At 42.3% G+C, this 25,867-nt stretch overlaps 1 protein-coding gene across 1 annotated transcript; it reads right to left on the bottom strand.

Moving 5' to 3' along the window:
* Positions 1–15,295: 15,295 nt before the first annotated feature.
* Positions 15,296–21,309, bottom strand: LOC117296631. The gene is made up of 4 exons (XM_033779652.1): positions 21,290–21,309; positions 19,842–20,334; positions 17,237–19,651; positions 15,296–16,999 (listed from the first exon to the last, which is right to left on the bottom strand). Exons 1-4 carry the CDS (start codon positions 21,307–21,309, stop codon positions 15,296–15,298), a joined length of 4,632 nt encoding a protein of 1,543 aa, XP_033635543.1.
* Positions 21,310–25,867: the final 4,558 nt, after the last annotated feature.

The following is a 25,867-nucleotide window of genomic DNA, read 5'->3' as shown; positions in this document are numbered from 1 at the left end:
TTTTCTTTGTGTTTTGTTTTTGTTTTTGTTTTGGTTTTACTGCGCCTTGAACACCCAGCAGGGTGGATATGTGCGCATTACAAGTCTTATTATTATTATTATTATTATTATGTGTTTGGCTAAACACCATGTCCAAATCTGAACTGCTAGGCTTGATAGCTCATGAGAGTGAGTGCCCCCTTTGTGATTAATATACGACAGGGCAATGTTGTCTACCTGCACCCGGATGTGGATGTCCCGTCTCTGACTTACTAAGGACTTGAGGGCATAAAACACTGCCAGCAATTCGAGATGGTTGATGTGTAGAGACTGTTCCTGTAACGACCATCTGCCGTTACACTGCAGCTTCCCTAGGCAGGCACCCCAACCCTGGAGTGATGCGTCTGTCTGAATTGTCAGATCTGGAGTTGGGTTGAGAAGGGTTTGACCATTCCACACTCTGTGCAGGCACCCCAACCCTGGAGTGATGCGTCTGTCTGAATTGTCAGATCTGGAGTTGGGTTGAGAAGGGTTTGACCATTCCACACTCTGTGCAGGCACCCCAACCCTGGAGTGATGCGTCTGTCTGAATTGTCAGATCTGGAGTTGGGTTGAGAAGGGTTTGACCATTCCACACTCTGTGCAGGCACCCCAACCCTGGAGTGATGCGTCTGTCTGAATTGTCAGATCTGGAGTTGGGTTGAGAAGGGTTTGACCATTCCACACTCTGTGCAGGCACCCCAACCCTGGAGTGATGCGTCTGTCTGAATTGTCAGATCTGGAGTTGGGTTGAGAAGGGTTTGACCATTCCACACTCTGTGCAGGCACCCCAACCCTGGAGTGATGCGTCTGTCTGAATTGTCAGATCTGGAGTTGGGTTGAGAAGGGTTTGACCATTCCACACTCTGTGCAGGCACCCCAACCCTGGAGTGATGCGTCTGTCTGAATTGTCAGATCTGGAGTTGGGTTGAGAAGGGTTTGACCATTCCACACTCTGTGCAGGCACCCCAACCCTGGAGTGATGCGTCTGTCTGAATTGCCTCCAGAGGCCGGGCAAAGTATCAACTCGGACTCGTACGAGTTTTCTCTGTGTAGGGCAATCACCTTGTCCTGTTGTAGGCTTCGGTAGAACAGCGGTGCCGGAAAGACTGCCTGAATGCTCGAGGATAGGCGGCCGAGTAGTCGTGCAAGATCCCTCTCCGTCAAGTTTTTTGCTTGAAGAATGCTTAGACAATGTTCTACATTCTTGTTTACTTTCTCCCCTGGCAGGGCCAAAGTCATTGTAGATGAATTGATGAGGAAACCAAGGTAAGTTAACTGGTGTGATGGGACAAAATGAGACTTGTCGTGATTTATCAAGAAACCTAACTTCTGAAGTAGGTTGGCGGTTATGTTCAAGTTTTCCTTGCATTCCTCTGATGTTTTGCCTAGAATAAGGATGTCGTCTAGGTAAAACACACATCGAATTCCCCTGATTTGAGAACTTTCGTAAACGTTCTTGGAGCGCTTGATAGGCAGAAGGGGAGACAAGCAAACTGAAACAGACGCGGAGGTATTTGCGATGTTCCATGTGAATAGGGACCATGAGGTAGGCGTCCTTTAGGTCGATTGAGCCCAAGAAGTCGTCTTGATTAACAAATCCTTTACTAGATTTATTCTTCCATCTTGAAGTGTTGATAAAGCACAAACTTGTTTAGCGGACGAAGATTTATGATCGGCCGAAGCTCTCCTGATTTCTTTAGAATTAAAAACAGAGAGGAAATGAATTGACCCTCCACTGGAACTTCCAGTGTGATGGCTTTTTTCTTCAATAACTTTTGAACTTCTGCTTGCACTAACTCTCCTTGAGGTGCGGAGTCCATACGATTGGCAAGTACTCTTTCCTGCAACTGAAACGGTGGCCATATAAATTCTATCTTGTGACCACAAACTGACTGGAGAATCCAGCTGTCTTGCGTAAGAGTTCTCCAGTGTTGAACAAAAAATACGAGACGACCTGTCTGATGAAACTAATCTACTTTTTTGACTTGTCATCAGCATTCCGGTTGCCCTTGAATGTGTTGCTACGGGTAGACCACGATGACCTTCCATTTCCATAACTGGTGGAATTGTTGAATGATCGGCCACCTCGAAAAGTACGACCTTCTCTGAATTTTCTCACGACTGCTGAAGAGCAAGGAGAAAATCTACTCTTTTTGAAGAAAGAGATGTCGATCCCGAGGTTCCCTTGACGACCTTTGAGGCTAATTTATTAGCCTTTTCTGCCTCCTCTATATCTTTGACGAGATTACCACCGAAGAAGAAATCCATCGAGGGTGCTTTCTTTTTAAAAGAGTCGAAACCCTTGTCGAGTAGATCGTCAAAGGCATGTTGGTGAGCTACGGCAAGGCTCTGGCTAGCTGATCCCAGCAAGATAAGCGCAGAAGTAACATGTTCCTTCATCATGGTAGCGCGATAGTGTCAGGACACAAGGGGTCCGCTAGAGCATCAAAAAGATGAACCAAGGGGAGGGCAGACTTGAGAACATGGCCATGTGAATCTTTAAGGCGGTCATCTTGTGACACCAAGGAGGATCGAGTTTCTTTAAATGAAGACTTTACCTGGCTAGGAAGTTCTGGAGCTTTGAAGAATTTTTCTTGCTCTGTAGGGATGAGATTATTTGAAAGTTCTTCTTTAATCTCCTCATGTCCAAGCTTGTTGGTGCGAAGTTGTTCCCACCTAGAAAGTACCTTGTCAGTCACTGGAGTACCAATGGATTTGCAATGCGGGTTGCGGAAGCCATGACTGTCGGATCCGGACGTACCCGAGGCCGAAGCCCCATCGGCATCGGTGATAAAACGATCGTTGGCGTCGGAGTTTGCGGCAGAAACATCGTGACTAACCTGGTCAATAACTCCAGATTCCCAAGCGATGGGGTTCGGAAGAGCTAGGGAAGATGCAGGAGAAGCAGCAGGAATGCTGTCGCTGATTTTGTGGCCATTGGGCTGTCATAGGTTGTCCATATTGTCCGAACATTAACGGATTCATCCCACCGTAAAACGGGTACATGGGCGGCGCCATGTTGGTGTACTGCCCTCTAGCGTCAGCAGGAAAATTCCACTGTTGTTGAGCGGTCCCTGTCGTGATGTTTCCGGTCGGAGGGGCAACCCAAGGCGAGGTAAAACCCGTACCGGTGTTTGCAACAAACTGTGCCTGTGGAACTCGAGAAGCTCTCGGGGCCATGGACGGGGAATGCCATTGAGAAGTAGGGCAAGGCGACCCTTTCTCTGGCTCAAGGTTCTGTAACTGTGCCTAAGCACGTTCTCCTCCCGCCCAAGGCAAGGCGGGTCAATTTCTTTACTTCGCTCGTCGACCCAAGGCGAGGTCGGAGCAGAAGAAATTGTAGCAGGTTTCTTGTTTTTCTCCCCAGCAGCAGGCGGAGGAGCCGTCTTACTGGATGTTTTTGTTTTCTTGGTCGTAGAAGACATGATGCACAGGAAACGTTGTCAAAACTTTGTTGTAAATGTAGTAAGAAGTAGTAAGGTAACGTACGTAAAACTGTAAGGACTAGGAGTGCGTGAATAACACGTGCGCGCAGACCGTACCACTAAGAACAAAGACATGCTTCAATGGTTTGGAGAGGTATTTATGTGCTGGGGCTTGGGCTCATTTGCATTTTTATAAATGGAGGAACTTTCCATTTTACTTTGAGGGTGGTTCAGACTGTATTAAATGGAACATAATACAGGGTGAGTCTGACGACTAGGCTGAAATATAATTACATGCAGCTCCAATGCTTCAGTTAAACTCGAGGAAGACCAAGGTGTTGGAATGATCAAATTCAACTTGGAGGACAGTACTAAGGACTAAGTGGCGCTTGCTTTTAGTTCAAATTATTTGGCGCCCTCATAGGATGGACTGAGAGCGAAATGAATGTAAGGAACTCTTTGGCATGGAATGCCCTTCATATGGCATTGGTGTGTGTGTGTGGGAGAGATCTGGTCTGTCCAAAAACACAGAGATATTTCCTTTTGTGGCTTCAGTTGAGTTTGTACCTGTTTATTGATTGAAGGTGTTGACTATGACAGCCAAGCATTCCCCGACAATTGATGCTCCCTGCTTCAATTTGATGCAATTTGATACTCCCTATCAAACAATGTTTGGAGAAATGTTCACTTTTCCATACCTGAGCTTCCTGATTCCATGTACATACATGTACATGGGATGGGAACATGGTGACTCAGTTGTAATGAAATTCATTGGTAGTCATACTAGCTGATTTGCATAAATACATGTAAGCATTTGAAGCTTCTTTACTAGCTCGTTTGCATAATAAGCATCTGGCTTATCATTGATCACATTGTTTCAGCCTCAGAACATAATCAAAAACACTTCGTTTATCATGTTTGCTTGCCTAGTTACAGAGATATTGAAGAGAAATTATGTTTTGGTAATTGGGGCGACTATTTTGCATATTTATGAGTATTTATTACCATTCATAAATACCTCAGACAGTTTCGCTATTCCTATTGGCATGATTGGTGGAGAGCGCATCACGTGGGTGTGTATAAACCTTTGTTTATGACCGGTAAAAAGTGTTAATTCATGGGCGTGACACGCGACCTTGCACCTGTTCTTGTAAGACAGTTTCATCATTCCTATTGGTCGAGAGCAACGGCTGAAACAGTTGTGCCACATCACGCGATACGCGCGACGCGCACAGCATTCCCTTATAAGGAGTTGTTTACCCGAGGGCGGCGGAGGGCTTTACCATTTCATAGCTGGAGGGGTGTTGTGTTGAAAGAAATCATTTAACAATTATAATTTTTGCATTTATTTTACTTTTTGACCCAAAAGTGATGATGTTTTTGACCGAAAAGGTACTTATGAATGGGAATCAAAGTGTGTTGAATCAGTTTTCAACTAGTGGTTTAAACCCGCCGAGGCCTGGTTCTCATAATTCATAATTCTCGACCTCGACTTCTTCTTCGTAAAATTATCAAGAACCAGGCCTCGTTGGGATTAAACCACTAGTTGAAAACCTCTTCACCACACATTGATTCCCTTATTATATGGTTTATGGTTTATTTATTTAAAAATGCCATCGCAGCATACCGCTGAATTGCGACATAATTTACAATCATTAAAAATAGTACAATAATTATTAACTACAATGTAGACATTAAGTGTTTGTGAACAAACACGAAGCTGTTCCGTGATGTTTTGCTTGGATTATTTGCTTCATTGCCCAAGGAATCTACATGTATAACTGAAAAAAAAGTTTCAAAAAAGTATTGTAGCTCTTGATATTAGGTCACACTTCCCGGTTGACCCGCAAGTAAAGGTCAAAATGGGCCCACAGCTACCAAAGACTAATCTGCAATGCCAAGGAGTCTATAACTAAAAAAGTAAAATAAAAATCAGTTGTGCAGATCTTGATATATAGTCCCACTTCCGGTTGACCAAGAAGTAGAGGTCAACATGGGGTCACAGTTTTCCAAAGCTAATATTTATTGCCTAAGAAGCTATAACTGAAGTTTGAACATTGGCTTTGTACTTTTTGAGATATGGGCCCACTTCCGTTTGACCCGGAAGTAAAGGTCAACATTGGGTCGAAGTTGTTTTAAACTAATCTTGAATGCCCAAAGAGTCTATGACTGAAAAGTTTGATAATCGGTTGTGTAGTTCTTGATATGGTCCCACTTCCTGTTGACCCGGAAGTAGAGGTCAACTTGGGTTCACGGTTTTTCAAAGTTAATATTTTATGTTTAAGGAGTTTATAACTGAAAAGAGTTTGAAAATCTGCTGTATAGTTCTTGAGATATGGTCCCACTTCCGGTTGACCAGGAAGTAGGGGTCAATTTGAGGTCACGTTTTTTCAAAGTTAATTCTTTATGCTTGAGGAGTTTATAACTGAAAAGAAATTGAAAATCTGCTGTATAGTTCTTGAGATATTGTCCCACTTCCGGTTGACGCAGAAGTAGAGGTCAACTTGGGGTTACAGTTTTTTCAAATTAATCTCCAAACCCCAAGGAGTCTTTAACAACAAACAGTTGAAAAGTCGGCCGTGAAGTTCTTGAGATATGATGCTGCAAAGATTTCCTAATTAATATGCAAATGAGGGTCATGTGGTTAATTAATACAAAATTTTAATATTTATGATAGGAATTAGGCTAAACAATTTATAAAGCTTCCATTTGATATTATTTTACGTGTTTTAAAACACATAATTGATTTGTAGGATACTCCTTTATTTTCCTACTCCTGCCGATAGGGGGCGCTCTTATGAGACATTTCAATTGCACGATTTATGCACCGTAATGTCTGTAACTGACTATGTATTTGTATGTGTGTACGCGCAGAGACCAAAACTGTCAAAAATTTCAAGCTATAATTTCCCCTATAGAACACGGCCCAGTTTTATGGCTCTGTCTGATTCAACCAAACTCTGCCCATTTATTATACAACCACCATTCTCCGCTTACTGTGCAGGCGCTGAAATATCTGTGCAATTAGTTCAAAGCAAAGATTACATATGATAAGTTCCCCGCGCAAAAGCAAAAATATCCCTGCTAAGCTGTGAAATATGCTTTATGTAAGCGATAATATCCGCGCTTCTGATGTGTCAATTCTTTGCTTACGCAGTGAAGCAGAGTCAAATTGGACCAGTTTCACAAGATTTCCCCTCATGTACTAACAATCTTTTTTGACTTTACATGTTTGAAGTGTAGGCCTTACCAAACCTACTTACATGGCAAAATTACATGGTTCTCATGACCACCAAAGTCTGCGCTTACAATCACCATTTTCCGCTTACTGTGATGTGCAAGCTTGGAAAATAATGTGCGAGCTTGGAAGCACACAAACAAAAGAAATCCCTGCTATAAGCAGTCTATTTCGCTTGATGTAAGCGCAGAATTCAATGCTTCTGCAGAGCACTGAATCTTTTTCATTAAGCAAGTTCCCATCATGACTCGACTAGTCTCACCTCAAACCTAACTACGACACTTGTTGAGATAAAATACAGATTCTCAAGATTTGTGCCGCTATGTGCCGCAAAGGCAATATTAATTATGTTGCGAATGGGTGACTAGTGAATTTTACTACTCGACTAGTCGCACCTCAAACCTAACCACGACACTTGTCGAGATAAAGTACGGATTCTCAAGATTGGTGCCGCTACGCCGCAAGGGCAATATAAATTATGTTGCGAATAGTAGTAAGCAACACAACTGGTTCACCAAACAGGTAGTCGGGACAAATTTTTAATTATGTTGCGAATGGGTGTGACTAGTGAAATTTACTACTCGACTAGTCGCACTTCAAACCTAACTATGACACTTGTCGAGATAAAGTACAGGGCAATATTAATTATGTTGCGAATAGTAGTAAGCAACACAACTGGTTCACCAAACAGGTAGTCGGGACAAATTTTGTAGTCGATGTGTGGACACGATTATAACGGAGTAGAGAAAAACAGTAGTCACGACTCAAATAATAATTTGTAGTCGCGACTTTAACACTAAAGCACACTAGTTGCCCCAGCCTACTTTTGTCACAAGTAAAGCACGGTTTTTCCTGCGAATGCAAATCAAATTTTTAAGTCACCGTTTTCGCAGTGAAAGTTTCGCAGGAGTTGAGCACAAATAGTCAACTGTAGCAAATTTTTTGATGCGAATTGTGACGTGAAGAACACATTCCTGGCTAAGCTGTAAAATACGCTTAGCATAAGCACAGTTCCCTGATTACGTAAGCGCTGCGATTCTTTCCTTTAAAAGCCATTGGCCCAGGACCAAACTACATAATAGCTTTTTAAACACAAAAAGCAGCTTAACCATGCCTCATGTTCAAGTTGTGAATCCAGGTATTCTGCTCAATTTCTGCAATTTTGTAAAGCAAAATGTTTTGCCTGTTTATTATAAGCAGCTCTATAAAACTGAGCCACTCAACCACCAAAGAAACGTCAGCATAATAGGGAGTTGGGCACAAATAGTCAACTGTAGCAAATTTTTTGATGCGAATTGTGACGTGAAGAACACATTCCTGGCTAAGCTGTAAAATACGCTTAGCATAAGCACAGTTCCCTGATTACGTAAGCGCTGCGATTCTTTCCCTTAAAAGCCATTGGCCCAGGACCAAACTACATAATAGCTTTTTAAACACAAAAAGCAGCTTAACCATGCCTCATGTTCAAGTTGTGAATCCAGGTATTCTGCTCAATTTCTGCAATTTTGTAAAGCAAAATGTTTTGCCTGTTTATTATAAGCAGCTCTATAAAACTGAGCCACTCAACCACCAAAGAAACGTCAGCATAATAAAATCTCTGCTTTTGTATTCCTGTCAAAGAGTTTTTGTTTGCCATGGTCTAATTTCCGAACGTAACGCGAAATACTGGAATTAGTTTAGGCAAATGGTCCCCGGCGCGAACAAGGTGACTTTACCCGTAAATAATTCCAAATCCCGGGCGGTCTATTTTCGTCGTCCACGCTCGTCACCTGAAATGAACCCGGTCCACGACGCACCATGCTCAGGCTTGTCAAATTTTGGAAACAAGTTTAGACTTGTGCTAGTCGGTGACCGTAAGAAATCTATGTATATTGAACAAAAAAACGCAATAACACCGGTCGAAAATGGGATAAGGACTTGGTCAAGTTAACAGTTTTACAATTTTGACTATTCAAATCAAGTTTTACGCCGTACCCATGATCTTTGAAAAAACTTCCCCGGAAATACAGGTTTTTTAAAATAATGACACTGTTTCTATAAGTTCTGATGCTTTTAAAATGACCATCAATAAAATATATCTTAATCTAAAGCAATTTTGGGAAGTGTACAATATGTAATTTAATTTTAATCGAATAAATTATGTTTTGGAAAGCTGGGTTTGTTTACACTTCAAGAGCCATTGTGTTTGTGCACAGACACAAAACGTGCATTACATGACGTCATGGTGACGTCGTCCAGAATTTTATGTCGGAAATCACATTTACAGGACCTGACTAGTGTATAGCTGAAAAAAGTTTCAGGATCGGCGGTCTACTTTTTGAGATACTGTGTTAACTAGGTTTGCTAATTAATATTCATAAGCTTAATTAAGGCTTAATAATTAACCATTTTAGCATTTTTTTACGATAAGAATTAAGCTTATGTTCTAAGCTTCAATTTGGTATAATAAACTCACTCTTTCGTATTATGGTTTAGGAGATTAGGCTGCCGCAAAAACGTGTACAAACACTATGGGATTTAAGGAGAAACAAAGAATAACTAGACATTAAGTGTTTGTGAACAAACACGAAGCTGTTCCTTGTTGTTTTGCTTGGATTATGTGCTTCATTGCCCAAGGAATATATCACTAAAAAAGGTTTCAAAAAAGTTGTGTAGCTCTTGTTATAAGGTTTTACTTCCCGGTTGACCCGTAAGTAAAGGTCAACATGGGCCCACAGCTACCAAAGATTAATCTGCAATGCCAAGGCGTCTATAAAATCGGTTGTGTAGATCTTGATATATAGTCCCACTTCCGGTTGACCCAGAAGTAGAGGTCAACTTGGGGTCACAGTTTTCCAAAGCTAATATTTATTGCCTAAGAGTCTACAACTGAAGTTTGGACATTAGCTTTGTACTTTTTTAGATATGGGTTCACTTCCGGTTGACCCGGAAGTAAAGGTCAACATGGGGTCAAAATTGTTTCAAACTAATCTTGAATGCCCAAGGAGTCTATAACTGAACCAAAATTGATAATCTGTTGTATAGTTCTTGAGATATGGTCCCACTTCCGGTTGACCAGGAAGTAGGGGTCAACTTGAGGTCACGGTTTTTTAAAGTTAATATTTTATGCCTAAGGAGTTTATAACTGAAAATATTTTGAAAATCTGTTGTATAGATCTTGAGATATGGTGACACTTCCGGTTGACGCGGAAGTAGAGGTCAACTTGAGGTCACAGTTTTTTCAAATTAATCTCCAACCCCCAAGGAGTCTTTAAAAACAAACAGTTGAAAAGTCGGCCGTGAAGTTCTTGAGATATGATGCTGCAAAGATTTCCTAATTAATATGATAATGAGGGTCACTGGTGGTTAATTAATAAATAATTTTAATATGTTTTATGATAGTAATTAAGCTAAACATCCTAAAGCTTCCATTTGATATTATTTTACGTGTTTAAAAACACATAATTAATTTGTAGGATACTCCTTTATTTTCCTACTCCTGCCGATAGGTAGTCTTGGTTCAGGACTCTCCTGGATTTGTAACAAGAAAGCGCGCTATCACCCCCAACGCGCTATCAACCACGAACCGCTATCACAGGAGAGTCTTGGAACATTCGTTAAATCTCCCCCCAAAATCGGGGGGAAACATAATGCGCGTGCGTAGGTTTCCCGCAGAGCCCGCCCCTTTTTTGGGGGGAGATTTAACGAATGTGCCAAGACTCTCCTGTGATAGCGGTTCTCGGGTGATAGCGGTTCGTGGTTGATAGCGCGTTGGGGGTGATAGCGCGCCCTGTTGTGACAAATCCAGGAGAGTCTTGAACCAAGACTAGCCGATAGGGGGCGCTCTTATGAGACATTTCAATTGCACGATTTCTGCACCGTAATGTCTGTATCTGACTCTGTATTTGTATGTGTACGTCGCAGAGACCAAAACTGTCACAAAATGTCAAGCTATAATTTCCCCTATAGAACACGGCCTAGTTTTATGGCTCTGTCTGCTTCAACCAAACTCTGCCCATTTATTATACAACCACCATTCTCCGCTTACTGTGCAGGCGCTGAAATATCTGTACAATTAGTTCAAAGCAAAGATTACATATGATAAGTTTCCCCGCGCACAAGCAAAAATATCCCTGCTAAGCTGTGAAATATGCTTTAAGTAAACGATAATATCCGCGCTTCTGATGTGTCAATTCTTTGCTTACGCGGTGAAGCAGAGTCAAATTGGACCAGATTCACAAGATTTCCCCTCATGTACTAACAATCTTTTTTGACTTTACATGTTTGAAGTGTAGGCCTTACCAAACCTACTAACAGGGCAAAATTACATGGTTCTCATGACCACCAAAGTCTGCGCTTACGATCACCATTTTCCGCTTTACTGTGATGTGCAAGCTTGGAAAATAATTTGCGAACTTGGAAGCACACAAACAAAAGAAATCCCTGCTATAAGCAGTCTATTTCGCTTGATGTAAGCGCAGAATTCAATGCTTCTGCAGAGCACTGAATCTTTTTCATTAAGCAAGTTCCCATCATGACTCGACTAGTCAAACCTCAAACCTAACTACGACACTTGTCGAGATAAAATACAGATTCTCAAGATTTGTGCCGTTATGTGCCGCAAAGGCAATATTAATTATGTTGCGAATGGGTGACTAGTGAATTTTACTACTCGACTAGTCGCAACTCAAACCTGCCTACGACACTTGTCGAGATAAAATACGGATTCTCAAGATTTGTGCCGCTATGTGCCGCAAGGGCAATACTAATTATGTTGCGAATGGGTGTGACTAGTGAAATTTACTACTCGACTAGTCGCACCTCAAACCTAACCACGACACTTGTCGAGATAAAGTACGGATTCTCAAGATTTGTGCCGCTATGCCGCAAGGGCAATATAAATTATGTTGCGAATATAAGCAACACAACTGGTTCACCAAACAGGTAGTCGGGACAAATTTTGTAGTCGATGTGTGGACACAATTATAACGGAGTAGAGAAAAACAGTAGTCGCGACTCAAATAATAATTTGAAGTCGCGACTTTAACATTCCTGTGAATGCAAATCAAATTTTTAAGTCACTGTTTTCGCAGTGAAAGTTTCGCAGGAGTTGAGCACAATTAGTCAACTGTAGCAATTTTTTTTATGCGAATTGTGACGTGAAGAACACATTCCCTGGTAAGCACAGTTCCCTGATTACGTAAGCGCTGCGATTCATTCCTTTAAAAGCCATTGGCCCAGGACCAAACTACATAATAGCTTTTTAAACACAAAAAGCAGCTTAACCATGCCTCATGTTCAAGTTGTGAATCCAGGTGTTCTGCTCAATTTCTGTAATTTTGTAAAGCAAAATGTTTTGCCTGTTTATTATAAGCAGCTATAAAACTGAGCCACTCAACCACCAGAGAAACGATCAGCATAATCAAATCTCTACTTTTGTATTCCTGTCAAAGAGTTTTTGTTTGTCGATCATGGTCTAATTTCCGAAAGTAACGCGAAACACTTGAATTAGTTTAGGCAATTGGTCCTCGGCGCAAACAAGGCGACTTTACCCGTAAATCATTCCAAATCCCGGGCGGTCTATTTTCGTCGTCTACGCTCGTCGCCTGAAACGAGCCCGGTCAAAGACGCGCCACGCTCAGAGCTTAATACGTTTTTACATGCTTTGCTAAAACCATGTGCCATTTCTACCTCCATGCTAAAACTGAGACTAAAATAGTTTTCGTGACATTTATTTTTACTCCTTTCTCAAAAACTTCAACAACACGGCAAGCTTTCAACTATCATTATCTTCCCTCCATGCTTCGTAACGTATAACCATGTACATGTTTGTAGACTCTCCTCCATACAAGAACGTACACCAAAGATCGTGCTGCGCGAGGACAAAATCAGGACCGTTTTATTTTCCAGGAAAGAAGCTTCTCATGAGCCAAAAATTTGGGGAAAAAGAACATGTTGTACAGATCGTTTTAATGTAGGTACATATTTCTGATTGTAAAAAAAATGTAAAATGTATGCCTCTATATATTGATTTCGTCGAGATTCCTAGAGGATTCGAACTCAGATCACCTGGGTAATAGCACCCGCGTTTAACCGCGGCCCCATTGGATCTATCAACACAGATGTCGCGATTTTATTCCTTATATAATAACTGTAAACATTGAATAAAAATAATTACAAGATGACGTGAGATATAAAATTATTTCATTTTGCACATCTTCAATACCCAGAGAATCAATATATGAAGAATTTTTGAAAATCGGACGTTTATTTTGGGAGATATGCTGTTAACAAGATTGCCTAATTAAATATTCATATCTTTAATAACTCGGCTAATTGATAAAGAGATTAAAAATCATACGTAGAAAAACTAAGTTACGTACTAAGCTTCGATTATAGAACTCAAGTCTTTCATTTCTACCGTTTCTAAGATTATCTTGCCACAAAAAAGTCGTGCGTTAAACCTATGGCGTTTTGAAAAAAAACGTTTCTAAAACGTTTAAAAAATCTCGACGAAAACAATACCTGTTCCGACGGACGGTCGGAACAGCTAATAATAATAATAATAATAAAAATAATAAAAATCTCGACGAAAACAATAGCTGTTCCGACTGGATCGGAACAGCTAATAATAATAATAATAATAATAAAAATAATAAAAATCTCGACGAAAACAATAGCTGTTCCGACTGGATCGGAACAGCTAAAAAGCTTTACAATAGAAAATACTTAGTGAACATTTGATTAAAAAAAACACAAAAACAAGGGACTGCCAGAAATGTACAAACAGTTTGACTACATTTATACATTTAAGACCAGGAAATTTACAATGTAGCAATATATTAAAAATGGTTTTTAATAGGAGTTCAGGAGCTTGGTGAGGTAGGGCAAGGGGCTATTTTGGAATCTATTGGTTTTACAGTTAAACTGACCAAACTTGGCACAGTTGCATTGATGATTTGTTTACAGACGCAGGGAACCACCTCGAAAATCTTACAGAAGCGCTTGCCTTCTCTGCAAATTGATGGCAGAGTTTGATTCTTCGAGACTGGAGGGAGTCCAATTGAAGAATAGACAAAGCATCGTGGTATGTTGTGTAGTCCTTAGAGAGGATGTAGTGACATACACGCTTCTGGATCTTCTCGAGGTGGTTCACCTGCTTCTGGGTAAGGCCAGCATTCCAAACGGGCTACATATTTGGAGGACTGGGCGAATATAGCCTTTGTATACCGTGAGGAGCTCTTCAGCGTCTAGTCCAGCATCCTTCAGCTTCCTTAGCATGAACAGCTTTCTGTTGGCCTTACTATACATCGAGTCTACTTGGCCCTCCCATTTTAGATTTTGATCAATAATTACACCCAGTAGTTTGACCTTGTCCACGATGGCGAGTTTCTGGTCAGAGATACGGACATCCACGTCGGGGATGGGTTTTCGTACGAAGTACATACACCTGCATGACCTGACATTTTGATGCGTTGAGTTTCAGTTTGGTATTGATTGTCCATTGATACAAGGAGTCCAAACTATCTTGGATGGTACCTGGACTGCCGTAACTTCCCATCTCACCCAATGTCAGGCCATCATCAACATACTTCCACGCATGGAAGTCCGAATCCCTGACTTCCTCCTGCGCACTGTTGATGATAAAAAGAAAAATAATTAGGTGTTCGGGGCAACAGCCCGGAACACCTCTTATTTTTGTTGGTTTTTTTTTGGTTCTTTTTCTTCATACTTCTTCTTCTCAGCGTCCCTTGTCCGCTAACAAAAGCACCTTTCCTAAACTTTTTTAGATATTTATTAGGAGAAAAAAAATGTGTAGTTACGTCATTATGACGTCATCAATTCTTGAGTTATAAAAATTCAAAGTTTATTATTTCAAATCGATACATCATCGGAAATGTAATTAAAAACTCTGTAAACGCCTCACAGACATGACCCCATTTTCATCTTATCTTCCGGTTCAAAATCGAGTTTAAAAATTCATGTGTAAAGAACTACGAAATTCCCCATTGGTCGTATGTAAAGATTTTACACACACAATACGTGTAGCGTACACGTACGTGTAGCGTATGTGAAAAGAAGGTGTACTTGAACTTTGATTGTAGTGGTTTATTGGTGATCATATACCCGTGGTTCTATAGAGAAAGCAGAAATTAACCCCCATCAATTATACATATTGGGCTGGTAACAGTAATCATCGTTATACATTATACGCTATGATATGGGCCTACATGTACATTTATATGCATTGCAACAATGTGGATGTAAACAAATCTAAACGTGAATTACATGGAAAACCAACTTCCCTTAAAATCACCCTTTGCAATAATTAAAACAGTACTCACGATTAAGATCCACGCATGGGACTTTGGTGATTAATAGAAGTGATTCGATGAGTGGATTAACCTGGATATTTAGGAATTATTTGAGGAATTAACGTGATTAATTTGGATTTGGACTTGTAAAATGGCGATTGGTATGATCATGGAAACATTGGAGATTTTGATTCAAGAGAGGGCGCTATGACAAAAACTGTCCTGATGCAGAGACTTTCTGACAGCCACCCCAAATTTAGGCTCTAAATTTTATCAAACAGAGAAAGTCTTCAAAAGTCCACGATAGGTGTCCATCTCTAGGGGTTTTCACTATCGGTGATCTCAGGTAGGCGTATCAGATGCGCAACGGGTCTGGTGTATTCGCGATCAGCGACTTTAACTCTTGCCGCTCGGATGCGATCATCAACTCCAGGAAGTGTCTCGATGACTCTACCAACTAGCCAATGAGCTCTAGGCTGCTGAGGGTCGGCAATCATGACAACATCGCCACAGGTGAGGTTACGGCAGTCCTTTTGCCATTTTGAGCGAAGTTGGAGGCTTGGCAGGTAGTATTTCAGGAAATGTGACCAGAACTGGTCCGCTAGTACTTGGCTGTGGCGCCATCGGCGTCGTCCTATCAGCTCGTCGACAGTGTATACTACTTGTGGAAGTGACTGGTCATGGCGTCCCATCAGTAGGATATTCGGAGTTATGGAATTGATGTCTGCAACATCAGATGAGATGTAGCCCAATGGCTTGGAATTGAGGATGCCTTCAATTTCTATTAGGACGGTGCGTAGTACGGCTTCGGTGACTGATTGGTCCTTGATTACAACCTTGAGACCGTCTTTAATACTCTTGATCTCTCGCTCCCACACTCCGCCGAAGTGAGGTGCACTGGGTGGATTAAACTTGAACTTCACTTTCTGGTCGCCTAGTTGTGCAGCAAGGTCAGGTTTCATGGCATGGAATGCTTCCTGTAATTCAGTTTCAGCTCCCTTGAAATTGGTTCCGCAATCAGATAGCAACTCATAGGGCTTCCCTCGTCTGGAAATGAAGCGCCGAAAGGACATCAAGAAGGCATCGGTGTCCAGGCCTTCTAAGAGATCTATATGAATAGCTCTGGTCGTCATACACTTGAAGATCACCCCCCACCTTTTCTCGGAGCGGCGACCAATCTTGACATGCATCGGACCGAAACAGTCAACACCGGTAGAGTAGAAGGCTGGCTTAAATAGACGGAGACGGGACGGAGGAAGATCACCCATCTTTGGTACTTTGGGTTTTGCGCGCCATTTGCGGCATTCAAAGCATTGATGCTGATGACGACGAATTGCCTCCCTTCCCCGGAGTATCCAAAACTTGCGTCTTAATTCAGCTAGAATATGTTCTGGACCATAGTGAAGAAGCTTCTCGTCATAGTCACGTATTATCAGCTTGGTGATGTGGTGATGAGGATCAAGGACGATTGGGTATTTAACAGCATCAGAGAGGATTTCTGCCCTACGTAGTCGTCCTCCAACTCTGATGAGCTTTGCGGTTTCGTCATAGGCTGGGTCCAACTGTGAGAGCTTGCTCCCGGACGGTATTCCTCGTTTGGCCTTTAAGGCAGACAGCTCCTCAGGGAAGCTTTCGAGTTGACATTTTTGGTACAGAAGATTTTTGATGTCCTCCCGCAACTGTGCTGTGTCATCTCCAGGTTTGGCCACACCGTGAAGGGATATTATGAAAGCCTCTACCTGAGCGTCCCAGCTGTTGTACTGATGGAGATCTGGCTGCAATGGGTTTTCTACAATGGCAGTCTTACCACAGAAGGTTGCTTTCTTCAGCTCTGTTGCATCCTCTGTAGGGTCAGTGATTTGACTTTTCGGCCACTGAGAAGGAGGTTGACGAAGATAGAGTGGGCCTGTCTTCCATCGGGATTCTTCACTCAGTTCTTTGAGTGACTTACCCCTGGTAATGTCATCGGCAGGGTTGTTCTGGGTGTCCACATAGCGCCAGTCCTGCACATCTGTAAGGGTCTGTATTTCGGTGACACGAGTACCACTGAAGACCTTATATCGGCATGATTCTGACTTCAACCACTGCAGGACCGTGGTCGAATCGCTCTATAGGGTGACCTTGTTGATCTCTAGGGTAAGTTCCTTGCGAAGGAGATCGGCTAGTTGTGCACCGGGGAGAGCTGCTGATAACTCGAGTCGTGGCATCGATAGTTGTCTTTTCGGTGCCACTCTGGATCGAGACATGAGAAAACTGACGCTGACGTTCCCCTTGTCATCTTCAGTGCGGAGGTAGGCAACTGATCCGTATACTTGTTCAGATGCGTCACAGAAAACATGTAGTTCTCTATTGGAAGTCACTGTGTTGACATCAGGCGGGGTGTAACATCTCGGCAGTTTAACCAGAGGAAGGTCGGAGAGCTCCTCCCAAGTGAGCCACTGATCACGGATCTTTCCTGGTTCCAGAGGGTCGTCCCAGTCTCGTTTTGTCTTCCAAAGGTCTTGCACTAGCACCTTAGCACGTGCTGTGAAGGGAGAAATGTAGCCAATTGGATCATACTGGCTAGCAAGAATCTTGTAGATAGTTCGTAGGTTGAGCGTCGAGTACTTAGTTGATCTGTGTTTATAACTGAGTTCGTCTGTGGAACATTGCCATCGAAGTCCAAGGGTGCCTTCGGACAAGTCGTTCTGACCAAAGGCTAACCAGAGCTCGTAGCCTTCAGATCTGGCATTAGATGGAAGTTCATCAACTACTGAAGGGATGTTGCTGGCCCCGTGTCTGATGTTGAAACCACCAGTTGAGAGTAGCTTTCGCATCTTCATAACGAGCTCCTTTGCTTCGGATATGGTAGGTTTACTGTCAAGGCAATTGTCGACGTAGAATGCCTGGTCAACTGCACTGCAGACATCCTTGTCGTCGCTGACGTGTTTGCGTAGTGCAAATGTGGCACAGCATGGGCTGCACGTGGTGCCAAATGGTAAAACTTGCCATTCGTAGATATCTGGCTCAACGTCTCGGTTCATCTTACGCCATACAAATCGAAGGAGAGGTTTGTCTTCAGGGAGTAGTCTCACTTGATGGAACATTGCCTGAATATCCCCAGATATGGCAACGGGGTGTTGGCGGAATCGCAGGAATACGCCAAGCAGTGAAGCACCTTGTGTTGGCCCTGGTAGTAGGTGGTTGTTGAGGATCCTGCCTTCATTCTCGTAAGAGCAGTTGAATACCAAGCGGTGTTTTCCATTGTGCTCAACTACGTGGTGCGGAATGTACCAGGACTCTTCAGTTTTCAGAGCTTCTTCGTTGCTGATGATTTTCACAAAGCCTGTGTCGACAAGGGTTTGGATAAGCTTGTTGTGAATTTCAGCTTTATCTGGGTGTTTTTGGAGGCGTCTTTCGTTCCGCTTCAGGTTTTGCATGACGGCTTCCTTAGTAGCTCTGAATTTGTTGTCGTCTTTGGTGCGAAGTAGAGGAGTGGCGTAGCGCTGAACTCCGTCAATCTCTATTCTGATGGTTTTTTCGTCAAGTGTCGCTATGGCTTGCTTATCTTGTTTCGAGCGAGTGACTTGCTTTTCAGAGTAGGGTAGGATGTCTGCTTGCCAGAGTCGTTCAACATTTTTAAGCAGATCTTTGGTTGGCTGAAGGGTTGTCGTGAATAAGCACTGTTGCTCTTCTGATTGGCTTTGAAGGAGATTGGCTGGACCCTGTAGAGACCAACCAAGTTTTGTGCATACGGCTAATGGTGCTCCTCTGGGGCCAAATCGAACTGGTTGTATCGGGTGAATGAGATCAGCATAGTCTGAACCAATCAGGATTAGTGGGCAAGCCTTATTGATCGGAGGCAAGGGTATCTGACGAAGGTGTGACCATCGTTCCTTGAGGGCTTCAGCAGGATACGAGTACTCAGAGAGGCACAAGTTGTTGGCAGCAAAGGCACCATTGATAGGATATCTGACGTCAGAGTTGTCCCTGGGTGACACTTGCAGGTTAACTGATTTTCCTGCACATAGGAATGGCTCACTGCGCACTGTAGCCAGGAGTATGTTGTCTTCTACCCCAGAAAGCTTCAACGCTTGAACAGCTGGCATCAGGATCATGGTTCTCATTAAACCGTCGTCAAGGATGGCATAGGTCTCCATCATCCCTCCTGGTCCGTGAAGCAGAACTTTTACCACCTTTAGCATAATATGATGTGGTCGGGAGGGTTGGTCGATGAAGAGGGCTTGCGTTACTGCTTCTGTGACGTAAACCTTACTAGCTCCGCTCTGGATGGCAGCATGGAGGGCAGTCAGGTGCTGTTCTTTGCAGGTGTTACAAGGTTTCTTCAGGGTGCAGTTTTCTGGCTTGTGGGAATGCCCACACCTCCAGCACCTATTCTTTTCCTTGATCCAGTTGATGATCTGTTCGGTTGTCAACTGTTTAAACTCTGTACAGCTGTTGAGGTAGTGTGTTGTCTCGTTACACTTGGGACAGTAGGCTTTGGGTTTGTTTGGGCCCTTCTGTCCAGAGTAAGTGGTGTTCGTCGATGGGGGCATCGTTGGTGTTTCGTTTGTGACGAATACTGCTGTTGCAGGAGCATTCCTCTTCTGAAAGTGTTTATCCTTCTTATCGTTAGAAGGGTTGTCACTCTTCTGGATAGCAGTAGCCTGACTGACAATTCGCCTCGCTCGGGACTTCGTTTGCAACCAGTTTGCAAAGTGGAGTAGGGTATAGGTGTTGTTGGAGTCTACCTTAATTATGTCTCTACTAATGCAGTGCTCCACAAATCTATCTCTGTAGCTTCTTTTGTTCAATTTGTCACGCGAAGGAACGCGTCGCGACGCGGTCGTTCTGCGTGTATGCGTGTATCCGTGTGGCATATGCCTCATCGTCTAGCCTTTGTAACTCTTCATCTGCTGATTGATCTTCCTCAATCTGGCGTTTCATCTCTTCCAGTTCAGCCTGTTTGGGTTGCTGTTTGAGTTTCGCTGATTGGGAGTCACTCAGTATTGACTTGAAGGAAGATTTACTGTGACGGGACTGTCCGCTGTAGAGTGAGTTCGATGAGTGAGAACTCCTCCGTGAACGAGATGTTTGTGTGGTTACAACGCTATGTTCATCTGTTCTGCCGGAAGTTGAAGGATGGTGGTCAATAACAAAGTCCTGAAAGTGGGCCGGCATACATCTGTCACGAGAGGACCGAGAACGGGATTGGACGGTAACAGCACTTGTCTGTAGTCCAACTGCTGCAGCTGTAGCTGTGCTGCAAACCCCGGTAGAGGAAGGTGAGGTCTCGACGATGGTGACAGTAACTGGGACTGGATGTGTACTGGTAGCTGGAGTTGCAACTGGAATAGTAACACCGCCAATGGTATAACTGCATGGGTATCATCGAGAGGGGTTGTCGGGTTAATGTTCTCGGTCTCCATTTCATTCGTAGCCATAGCCGTAGGTCGCTGGTTCGAATCCGGCTCGAAGGACCATGAAAAGGTGTACTTGAACTTTGATTGTAGTGGTTTATTGGTGATCATATACCCGTGGTTCTATAGAGAAAGCAGAAATTAAGCCCAATCAATTATACATATTGGGCTGGTAACAGTAATCATCGTTATACATTATACGCTATGATATGGGCCTACATGTACATTTATATGCATTGCAACAATGTGGATGTAAACAAATCTAAACGTGAATTACATGGAAAACCAACTTCCCTTAAAATCACCCTTTGCAATAATTAAAACAGTACTCACGATTAAGATGCATGCACGGGACTTTGGTGATTAATAGAAGTGATTCGATGATTGGATTAACCTGGATATTTAGGAATTATTTGAGGAATTAACGTGATTAATTTGGATTTGGACTTGTAAAATGGCGATTGGTATGATCATTGAAACATTGGAGATTTTGATTCAAGAGAGGGCGCTATAACAAAAACTGTCCTGATGCGGAGACTTTCTGACAGTATGCATATGTTCATCTGGCCCCATTTAGCGCGTAGTGTAGTTTCGGTATAGTCTGTGTTCGAGGCGTTATCAACATACATTTCCCATTTGATTAGGTAGTCTTCATTTCAGTCGTCAATACTTCATAAGTTCATATTTCCTCAACCACATAAGCTATTTTGACAATCTATACATCATATGAAAGGGCTTTATGAATTTTACAAAAATGATACCGATCAGAGCCACCAAAAATAAGTGCGCTCTCTAGCGGCAGACTAAAATCATCTAAAGTATGCTTTTACTAGATGTTTGTGTCAGTGTTCATGTCAATTGTTTCACAATGGTATACATTGTTCACTAGGAGAGGAAAAATGTGTTAGTTACGTCATGCTGACGTCATCCATTCTTGAGTTATGAAAATTCAAAGTTTATTATTTCAAAAAATCATAACTTTTGATACCACATGAACTTTTCATAAAAATTTATCTTACACATTAATGTTTACCGGAATTTTCAATAACACTAAGTTAACTTCTTGAACTCAAATGACGTACTCCTATGTTGCTTTGAAATATTTTGCTATTTTGATCGTTTATTATAAACCTTGAAAACAAAGCAAGGTGCAATATATTTTTTTTTACACCAGACTTTTACTCCCGGAAACCGAACACTTAGACTTTGTTACAAAACAAACTCTGAATTTCTAGTTGGAGCTAAAATTGTTCCCTGTAGGACACCACCCATTAAAGTTATGCAATCAGAGAGGGTTTGTTTATATATGACTCTTTGCTTTCTACCAGATATGAAGTCAACCACCACTGCACAATATTGAGCGCCACACCCATGCTAAAAAGACTAGAAAAAGCTTTAGAGAAATCAGTTAGTACAAGAGTACTGATGTTGCCAGGTTTCTCAGCTTTTGACACCAATTGGTGGTAGACATCAATTAGGCAATGTGTGGTTGACATACCCTTACGGTTACCATACTGTCTGTCATCAACATGAGGTTGGATTGACTTTAGCACATGGTTGGCTACAGGACCTTCAGCAATTTTTGCTAAACTTTATGTCAATGAAATTGGCCTAAGTTTCTCAATTGAAGGGGGTGTCTGTTTTGGTACAGGGATGACATTTGCAATTTTCCATTGATTAGGAACAGTGCCCTGTACGAGAGAGGTGTTAATGATGTCAGTCACAGGGGAACTGAGCTCGTATGCGAATTCATTTAACACCTTCTGAGGAACATTGTCAGGCCCCCCCGGCTTTGGAAACAGACACCCTCTTCAAATCCTCATAAATGTCCCACGGTTGAAACTGGGGAGGTGGCTTGCTACTTGGCAGATAGGCCGGTAGCTCATCTAATCTGATTGGTTGTTGCACTTGGGAAAAACAGGCCAGATGATTGTTAATGGCATTGGCAATAGCAGCATGATCACTTGGATCGATCTCTGGCACATGATGGAGGTGTCAGATTTTTTCATATTGGCAAACGATCTGATTTCCGTATGCCACCTTCCCGGTTCTGTCCTTTGCAAATATCTCACCTTGTTGATGTTGTGGGATTTTTTGGCCTTCTTTATTTCTTTTATGACCTGACTTCTCAGTGACTTCCTCAACTGTAAAATAGACCGCCCGGGATTTGGAATTATTTACGGGTAAAGTCACCTTGTTCGCGCCGGGGACCATTTGCCTAAACTAATTGCAGTATTTCGCGTTATGTTCGAAAATTAGACCATGACAAACAAAAACTCTTTGGCAGGAATACAAAAGCAGAGATTTTATTATGCTGACATTTCTATGGTGGTTGAGTGGCTCAGTTTTATAGAGCTGCTTATAATAAACAGGCAAAACATTTTGCTTTACAAAATTGCAGAAATTGAGCAGAACACCTGGATTCACAACTTGAACATGAGGCATGGTTAAGCTGCTTGTTGTGTTTAAAAAGCTATTATGTAGTTTGGTCCTGGGCCAATGGCTTTTAAAGGAAAGAATCGCAGCGCTTACGTAATCAGGGAACTGTGCTTACGCTAAGCGTATTTTACAGCTTAGCAGGGAATGTGTTCTTCACGTCACAATTCGCATCAACAAATTTGCTACAGTTGACTATTTGTGCTCAACTCCTGCGAAACTTTCACTGCAAAAACAGTGACTTAAAAATTTGATTTGCATTCGCAGGAAAAACCGTGCTTTACTTGTGACAAAAGTAGGCTGGGGCAACTAGTGTGCTTTAGTGTTAAAGTCGCGACTACAAATTATTATTTGAGTCGCGACTACTGTTTTTCTCTACTCCGTTATAATCGTGTCCACACATCGACTACAAAATTTGTCCCGACTACCTGTTTGGTGAACCAGTTGTGTTGCTTATATTCGCAACATAATTAATATTGCCCTTGCGGCATAGCGGCACAAATCTTTAGAATCCGTACTTTATTTCGACAAGTGTCGTAGTTAGGTTTGAAGTGCGACTAGTCGAGTAGTAAATTTTACTAGTCACACCCATTCGCAACATAATTAAAAATTTGTCCCGACTACCTGTTTGGTGAACCAGTTGTGTTGCTTACTACTATTCGCAACATAATTTATATTGCCCTTGCGGCATAGCGGCATAAATCTTGAGAATCCGTAATTTATTTCGACAAGTGTCGTAGTTAGGTTTGAAGTGCGACTAGTCGAGTAGTAAATTTTACTAGTCACACCCATTCGCAACATAATTAAAAATTTGTCCCGACTACCTGTTTGGTGAACCAGTTGTGTTGCTTACTACTATTCGCAACATAATTTATATTGCCCTTGCGGCATAGCGGCATAAATCTTGAGAATCCGTATTTTATCTCGACAAGTGTCGTAGTCAGGTTTGAGGTGCGACTAGTCGAGTAGTAAAATTCACTAGTCACCCATTCGCAACATAATTAATAACACCTTTAACACAGAAATTGCTATCTGAACATGGTATACATGTAATCAAAAAATGTGTTTTTATTTATGCCACATTGGGCAAATTGCTTTGAATACACAACAAATTTCAAACTCAGTTGAGAAATTTGAAAATTTTATTGACGAATCAGCTCTGCATTTGTGCACAAATGCAATCATGTCTAGTTTCTTTTAATTTTTGTGTATTTATGTATAGATTTTGCCTGTTTTTTGTTAATTCCATTTTTCTTGTTTTCTCGTTTTGTTTGTTTTATTTATTCAGATTAAAATAAACAATTAATAATAATTTCCTGGGCTCTAGGTTGATACAGTTGTGATTACCACACCCAATGGGGGCTTTGACAGAAGGGGTACAGTATAGATTGTGAACATTGGTGATGATCAAATCCAACACTGTTTGGTAGAGTGACAACTTGCTTCAATCCTTTTCCCAAACAAAGTGACTTAATTTCAGTCCGGTTAAAGTCTCCCAGTATCATTATACCAGCCTGAGCTTTTTGAGTTAGTAGATAGTCCACGGAAAGCATATATGTTAGCGCCACCAACAACAGGCTGCTTCTTTATAGCTCCTACAATAACATCTAGTTTGAGCCATTTCCAGGAGGACATTTCCTCTGAGGTGTATACAGATCACGTTTCCAACACTGGTGACAACACTGGACATATTCTGGATTGAATTCTGTACCCCGGTTTCCTGATTTTGGGAGTTTTTCAAGCAAATACTGCCCAGAAACAGTGTGCCTGCAAATATCATCTACATGTACAGCAGGAGTTTTTTGCTCAGCCTTTCATGCACTGTGCACAAATTGAAAAGCCAAGCACAATACAACATAGCAAGGCTTGGCTTGTGCAAACAAAGGACTAGACGGGGAACAAGGGCTGGAAAAAGTGCTAGAAGATCCAAGATTGAAAACCGTGTGAGTGAGGCTGATGATAAACTTGTAACACCAACGGACCCAGAGCCTGCCAGCTCGGGCCGTGAGGCACCAACAACTGCCCCCGCATCTGTGACCATTGGAACATTCAATGCTAGAACTCTTAAGAAAGACCATCGTCTATATGAGCTGACCAAACTCTGTAAAACTCAAAACTACGACATCATTGGGATCCAAGAACATCATAGGGTCCTGAACACACCTACTACGTGCCTCGACATTGGAGATGGCTGGAAAGCACACCTTGCAACTGCCCGACCCGGGGGCCACGGAGGCATTGGTTTTCTGACCTCACCAAGAGTCAACAACACATTGCTAAACATTGTTACATTGCACCATCGAATAATTGCAATGACTGCCCAACTACATAACAAAAGGCTTCACCTGATAAACTGTCATATGCCAACCGCCTGTGCTGCTGACGTCACCGAAACCACTGATTGCATTGAAATACATAGCTTCAAAACCAAGCCGTGACATAACAGCATTCGTCGGCGACCTCAACGCTGATCTTCCACCTAATGGATTGACTGTTAAGAATAGCTACCAACGTCCAGCTCGTGCCAAGCGAATGACACCTCACGCTGAAGCCGTCTTGAACTTTGTTGTTAGCAGTGATTTGGTAGCATGCAACGGTTTTATGCGACAACCTCGTACCCATCTTCCAACCTTCTATGGGCCTAGGAAACATAAATGTCGTCTAGACTACATATTCATTAACAAGAAATGGACACGTCTGATACGCAAGGTGCGCAACATCAGGCCACATTGCGTTCGATCTGACCACACTTGTAACCTGCACACTTAGTCTTCGACTATGGAGGCCGACGAAACATGCCAGGAAAGAACGTCCACCTGTCTGGTCTGCTTTGAGGAAGCTTGCCATTCGACACCGCTTTGTCAACGAAGTCTTCCGGAAGCATGACCGAATGCTAGGAAACGCGGACTACGCTGAATCGGTTAGATACGCTGCCTCCAGAGTTCTACCTAAGCGCAGACCTATGCCAAGGGTCTGCTTATGGAACACAGATCCAGAAGTGGAACAAGCCAGACATCAACTTACTGCTGCACACCAATCAAATCAAAACTCAAA

Source organism: Asterias rubens, chromosome 11 (assembly GCF_902459465.1).
Source record: "Asterias rubens chromosome 11, eAstRub1.3, whole genome shotgun sequence".
Classification (NCBI taxonomy): Eukaryota; Metazoa; Echinodermata; class Asteroidea; order Forcipulatida; family Asteriidae; genus Asterias; species Asterias rubens.
The sequence above is the reverse complement of the archived record's forward strand: the minus strand, read 5'-3'. Positions and strand labels throughout refer to the sequence as shown.

Excerpts from the sequence above, each read along its gene's own strand:
- LOC117296631 (XM_033779652.1), bottom strand. The coding sequence starts at position 21,309 with ATGGATGACGTCAGCATGAC. Across the intron at positions 20,335-21,289 it reads ATGGATGACGTCAGCATGAC|TTATACCATTGGCGGTGTTA; the intron begins GTAACTAACACA and ends ATACCCATGCAG. Across the intron at positions 19,652-19,841 it reads TACAAAGGCTAGACGATGAG|TCCCGAGCGAGGCGAATTGT; the intron begins GCATATGCCACA and ends TTGCAAACGAAG.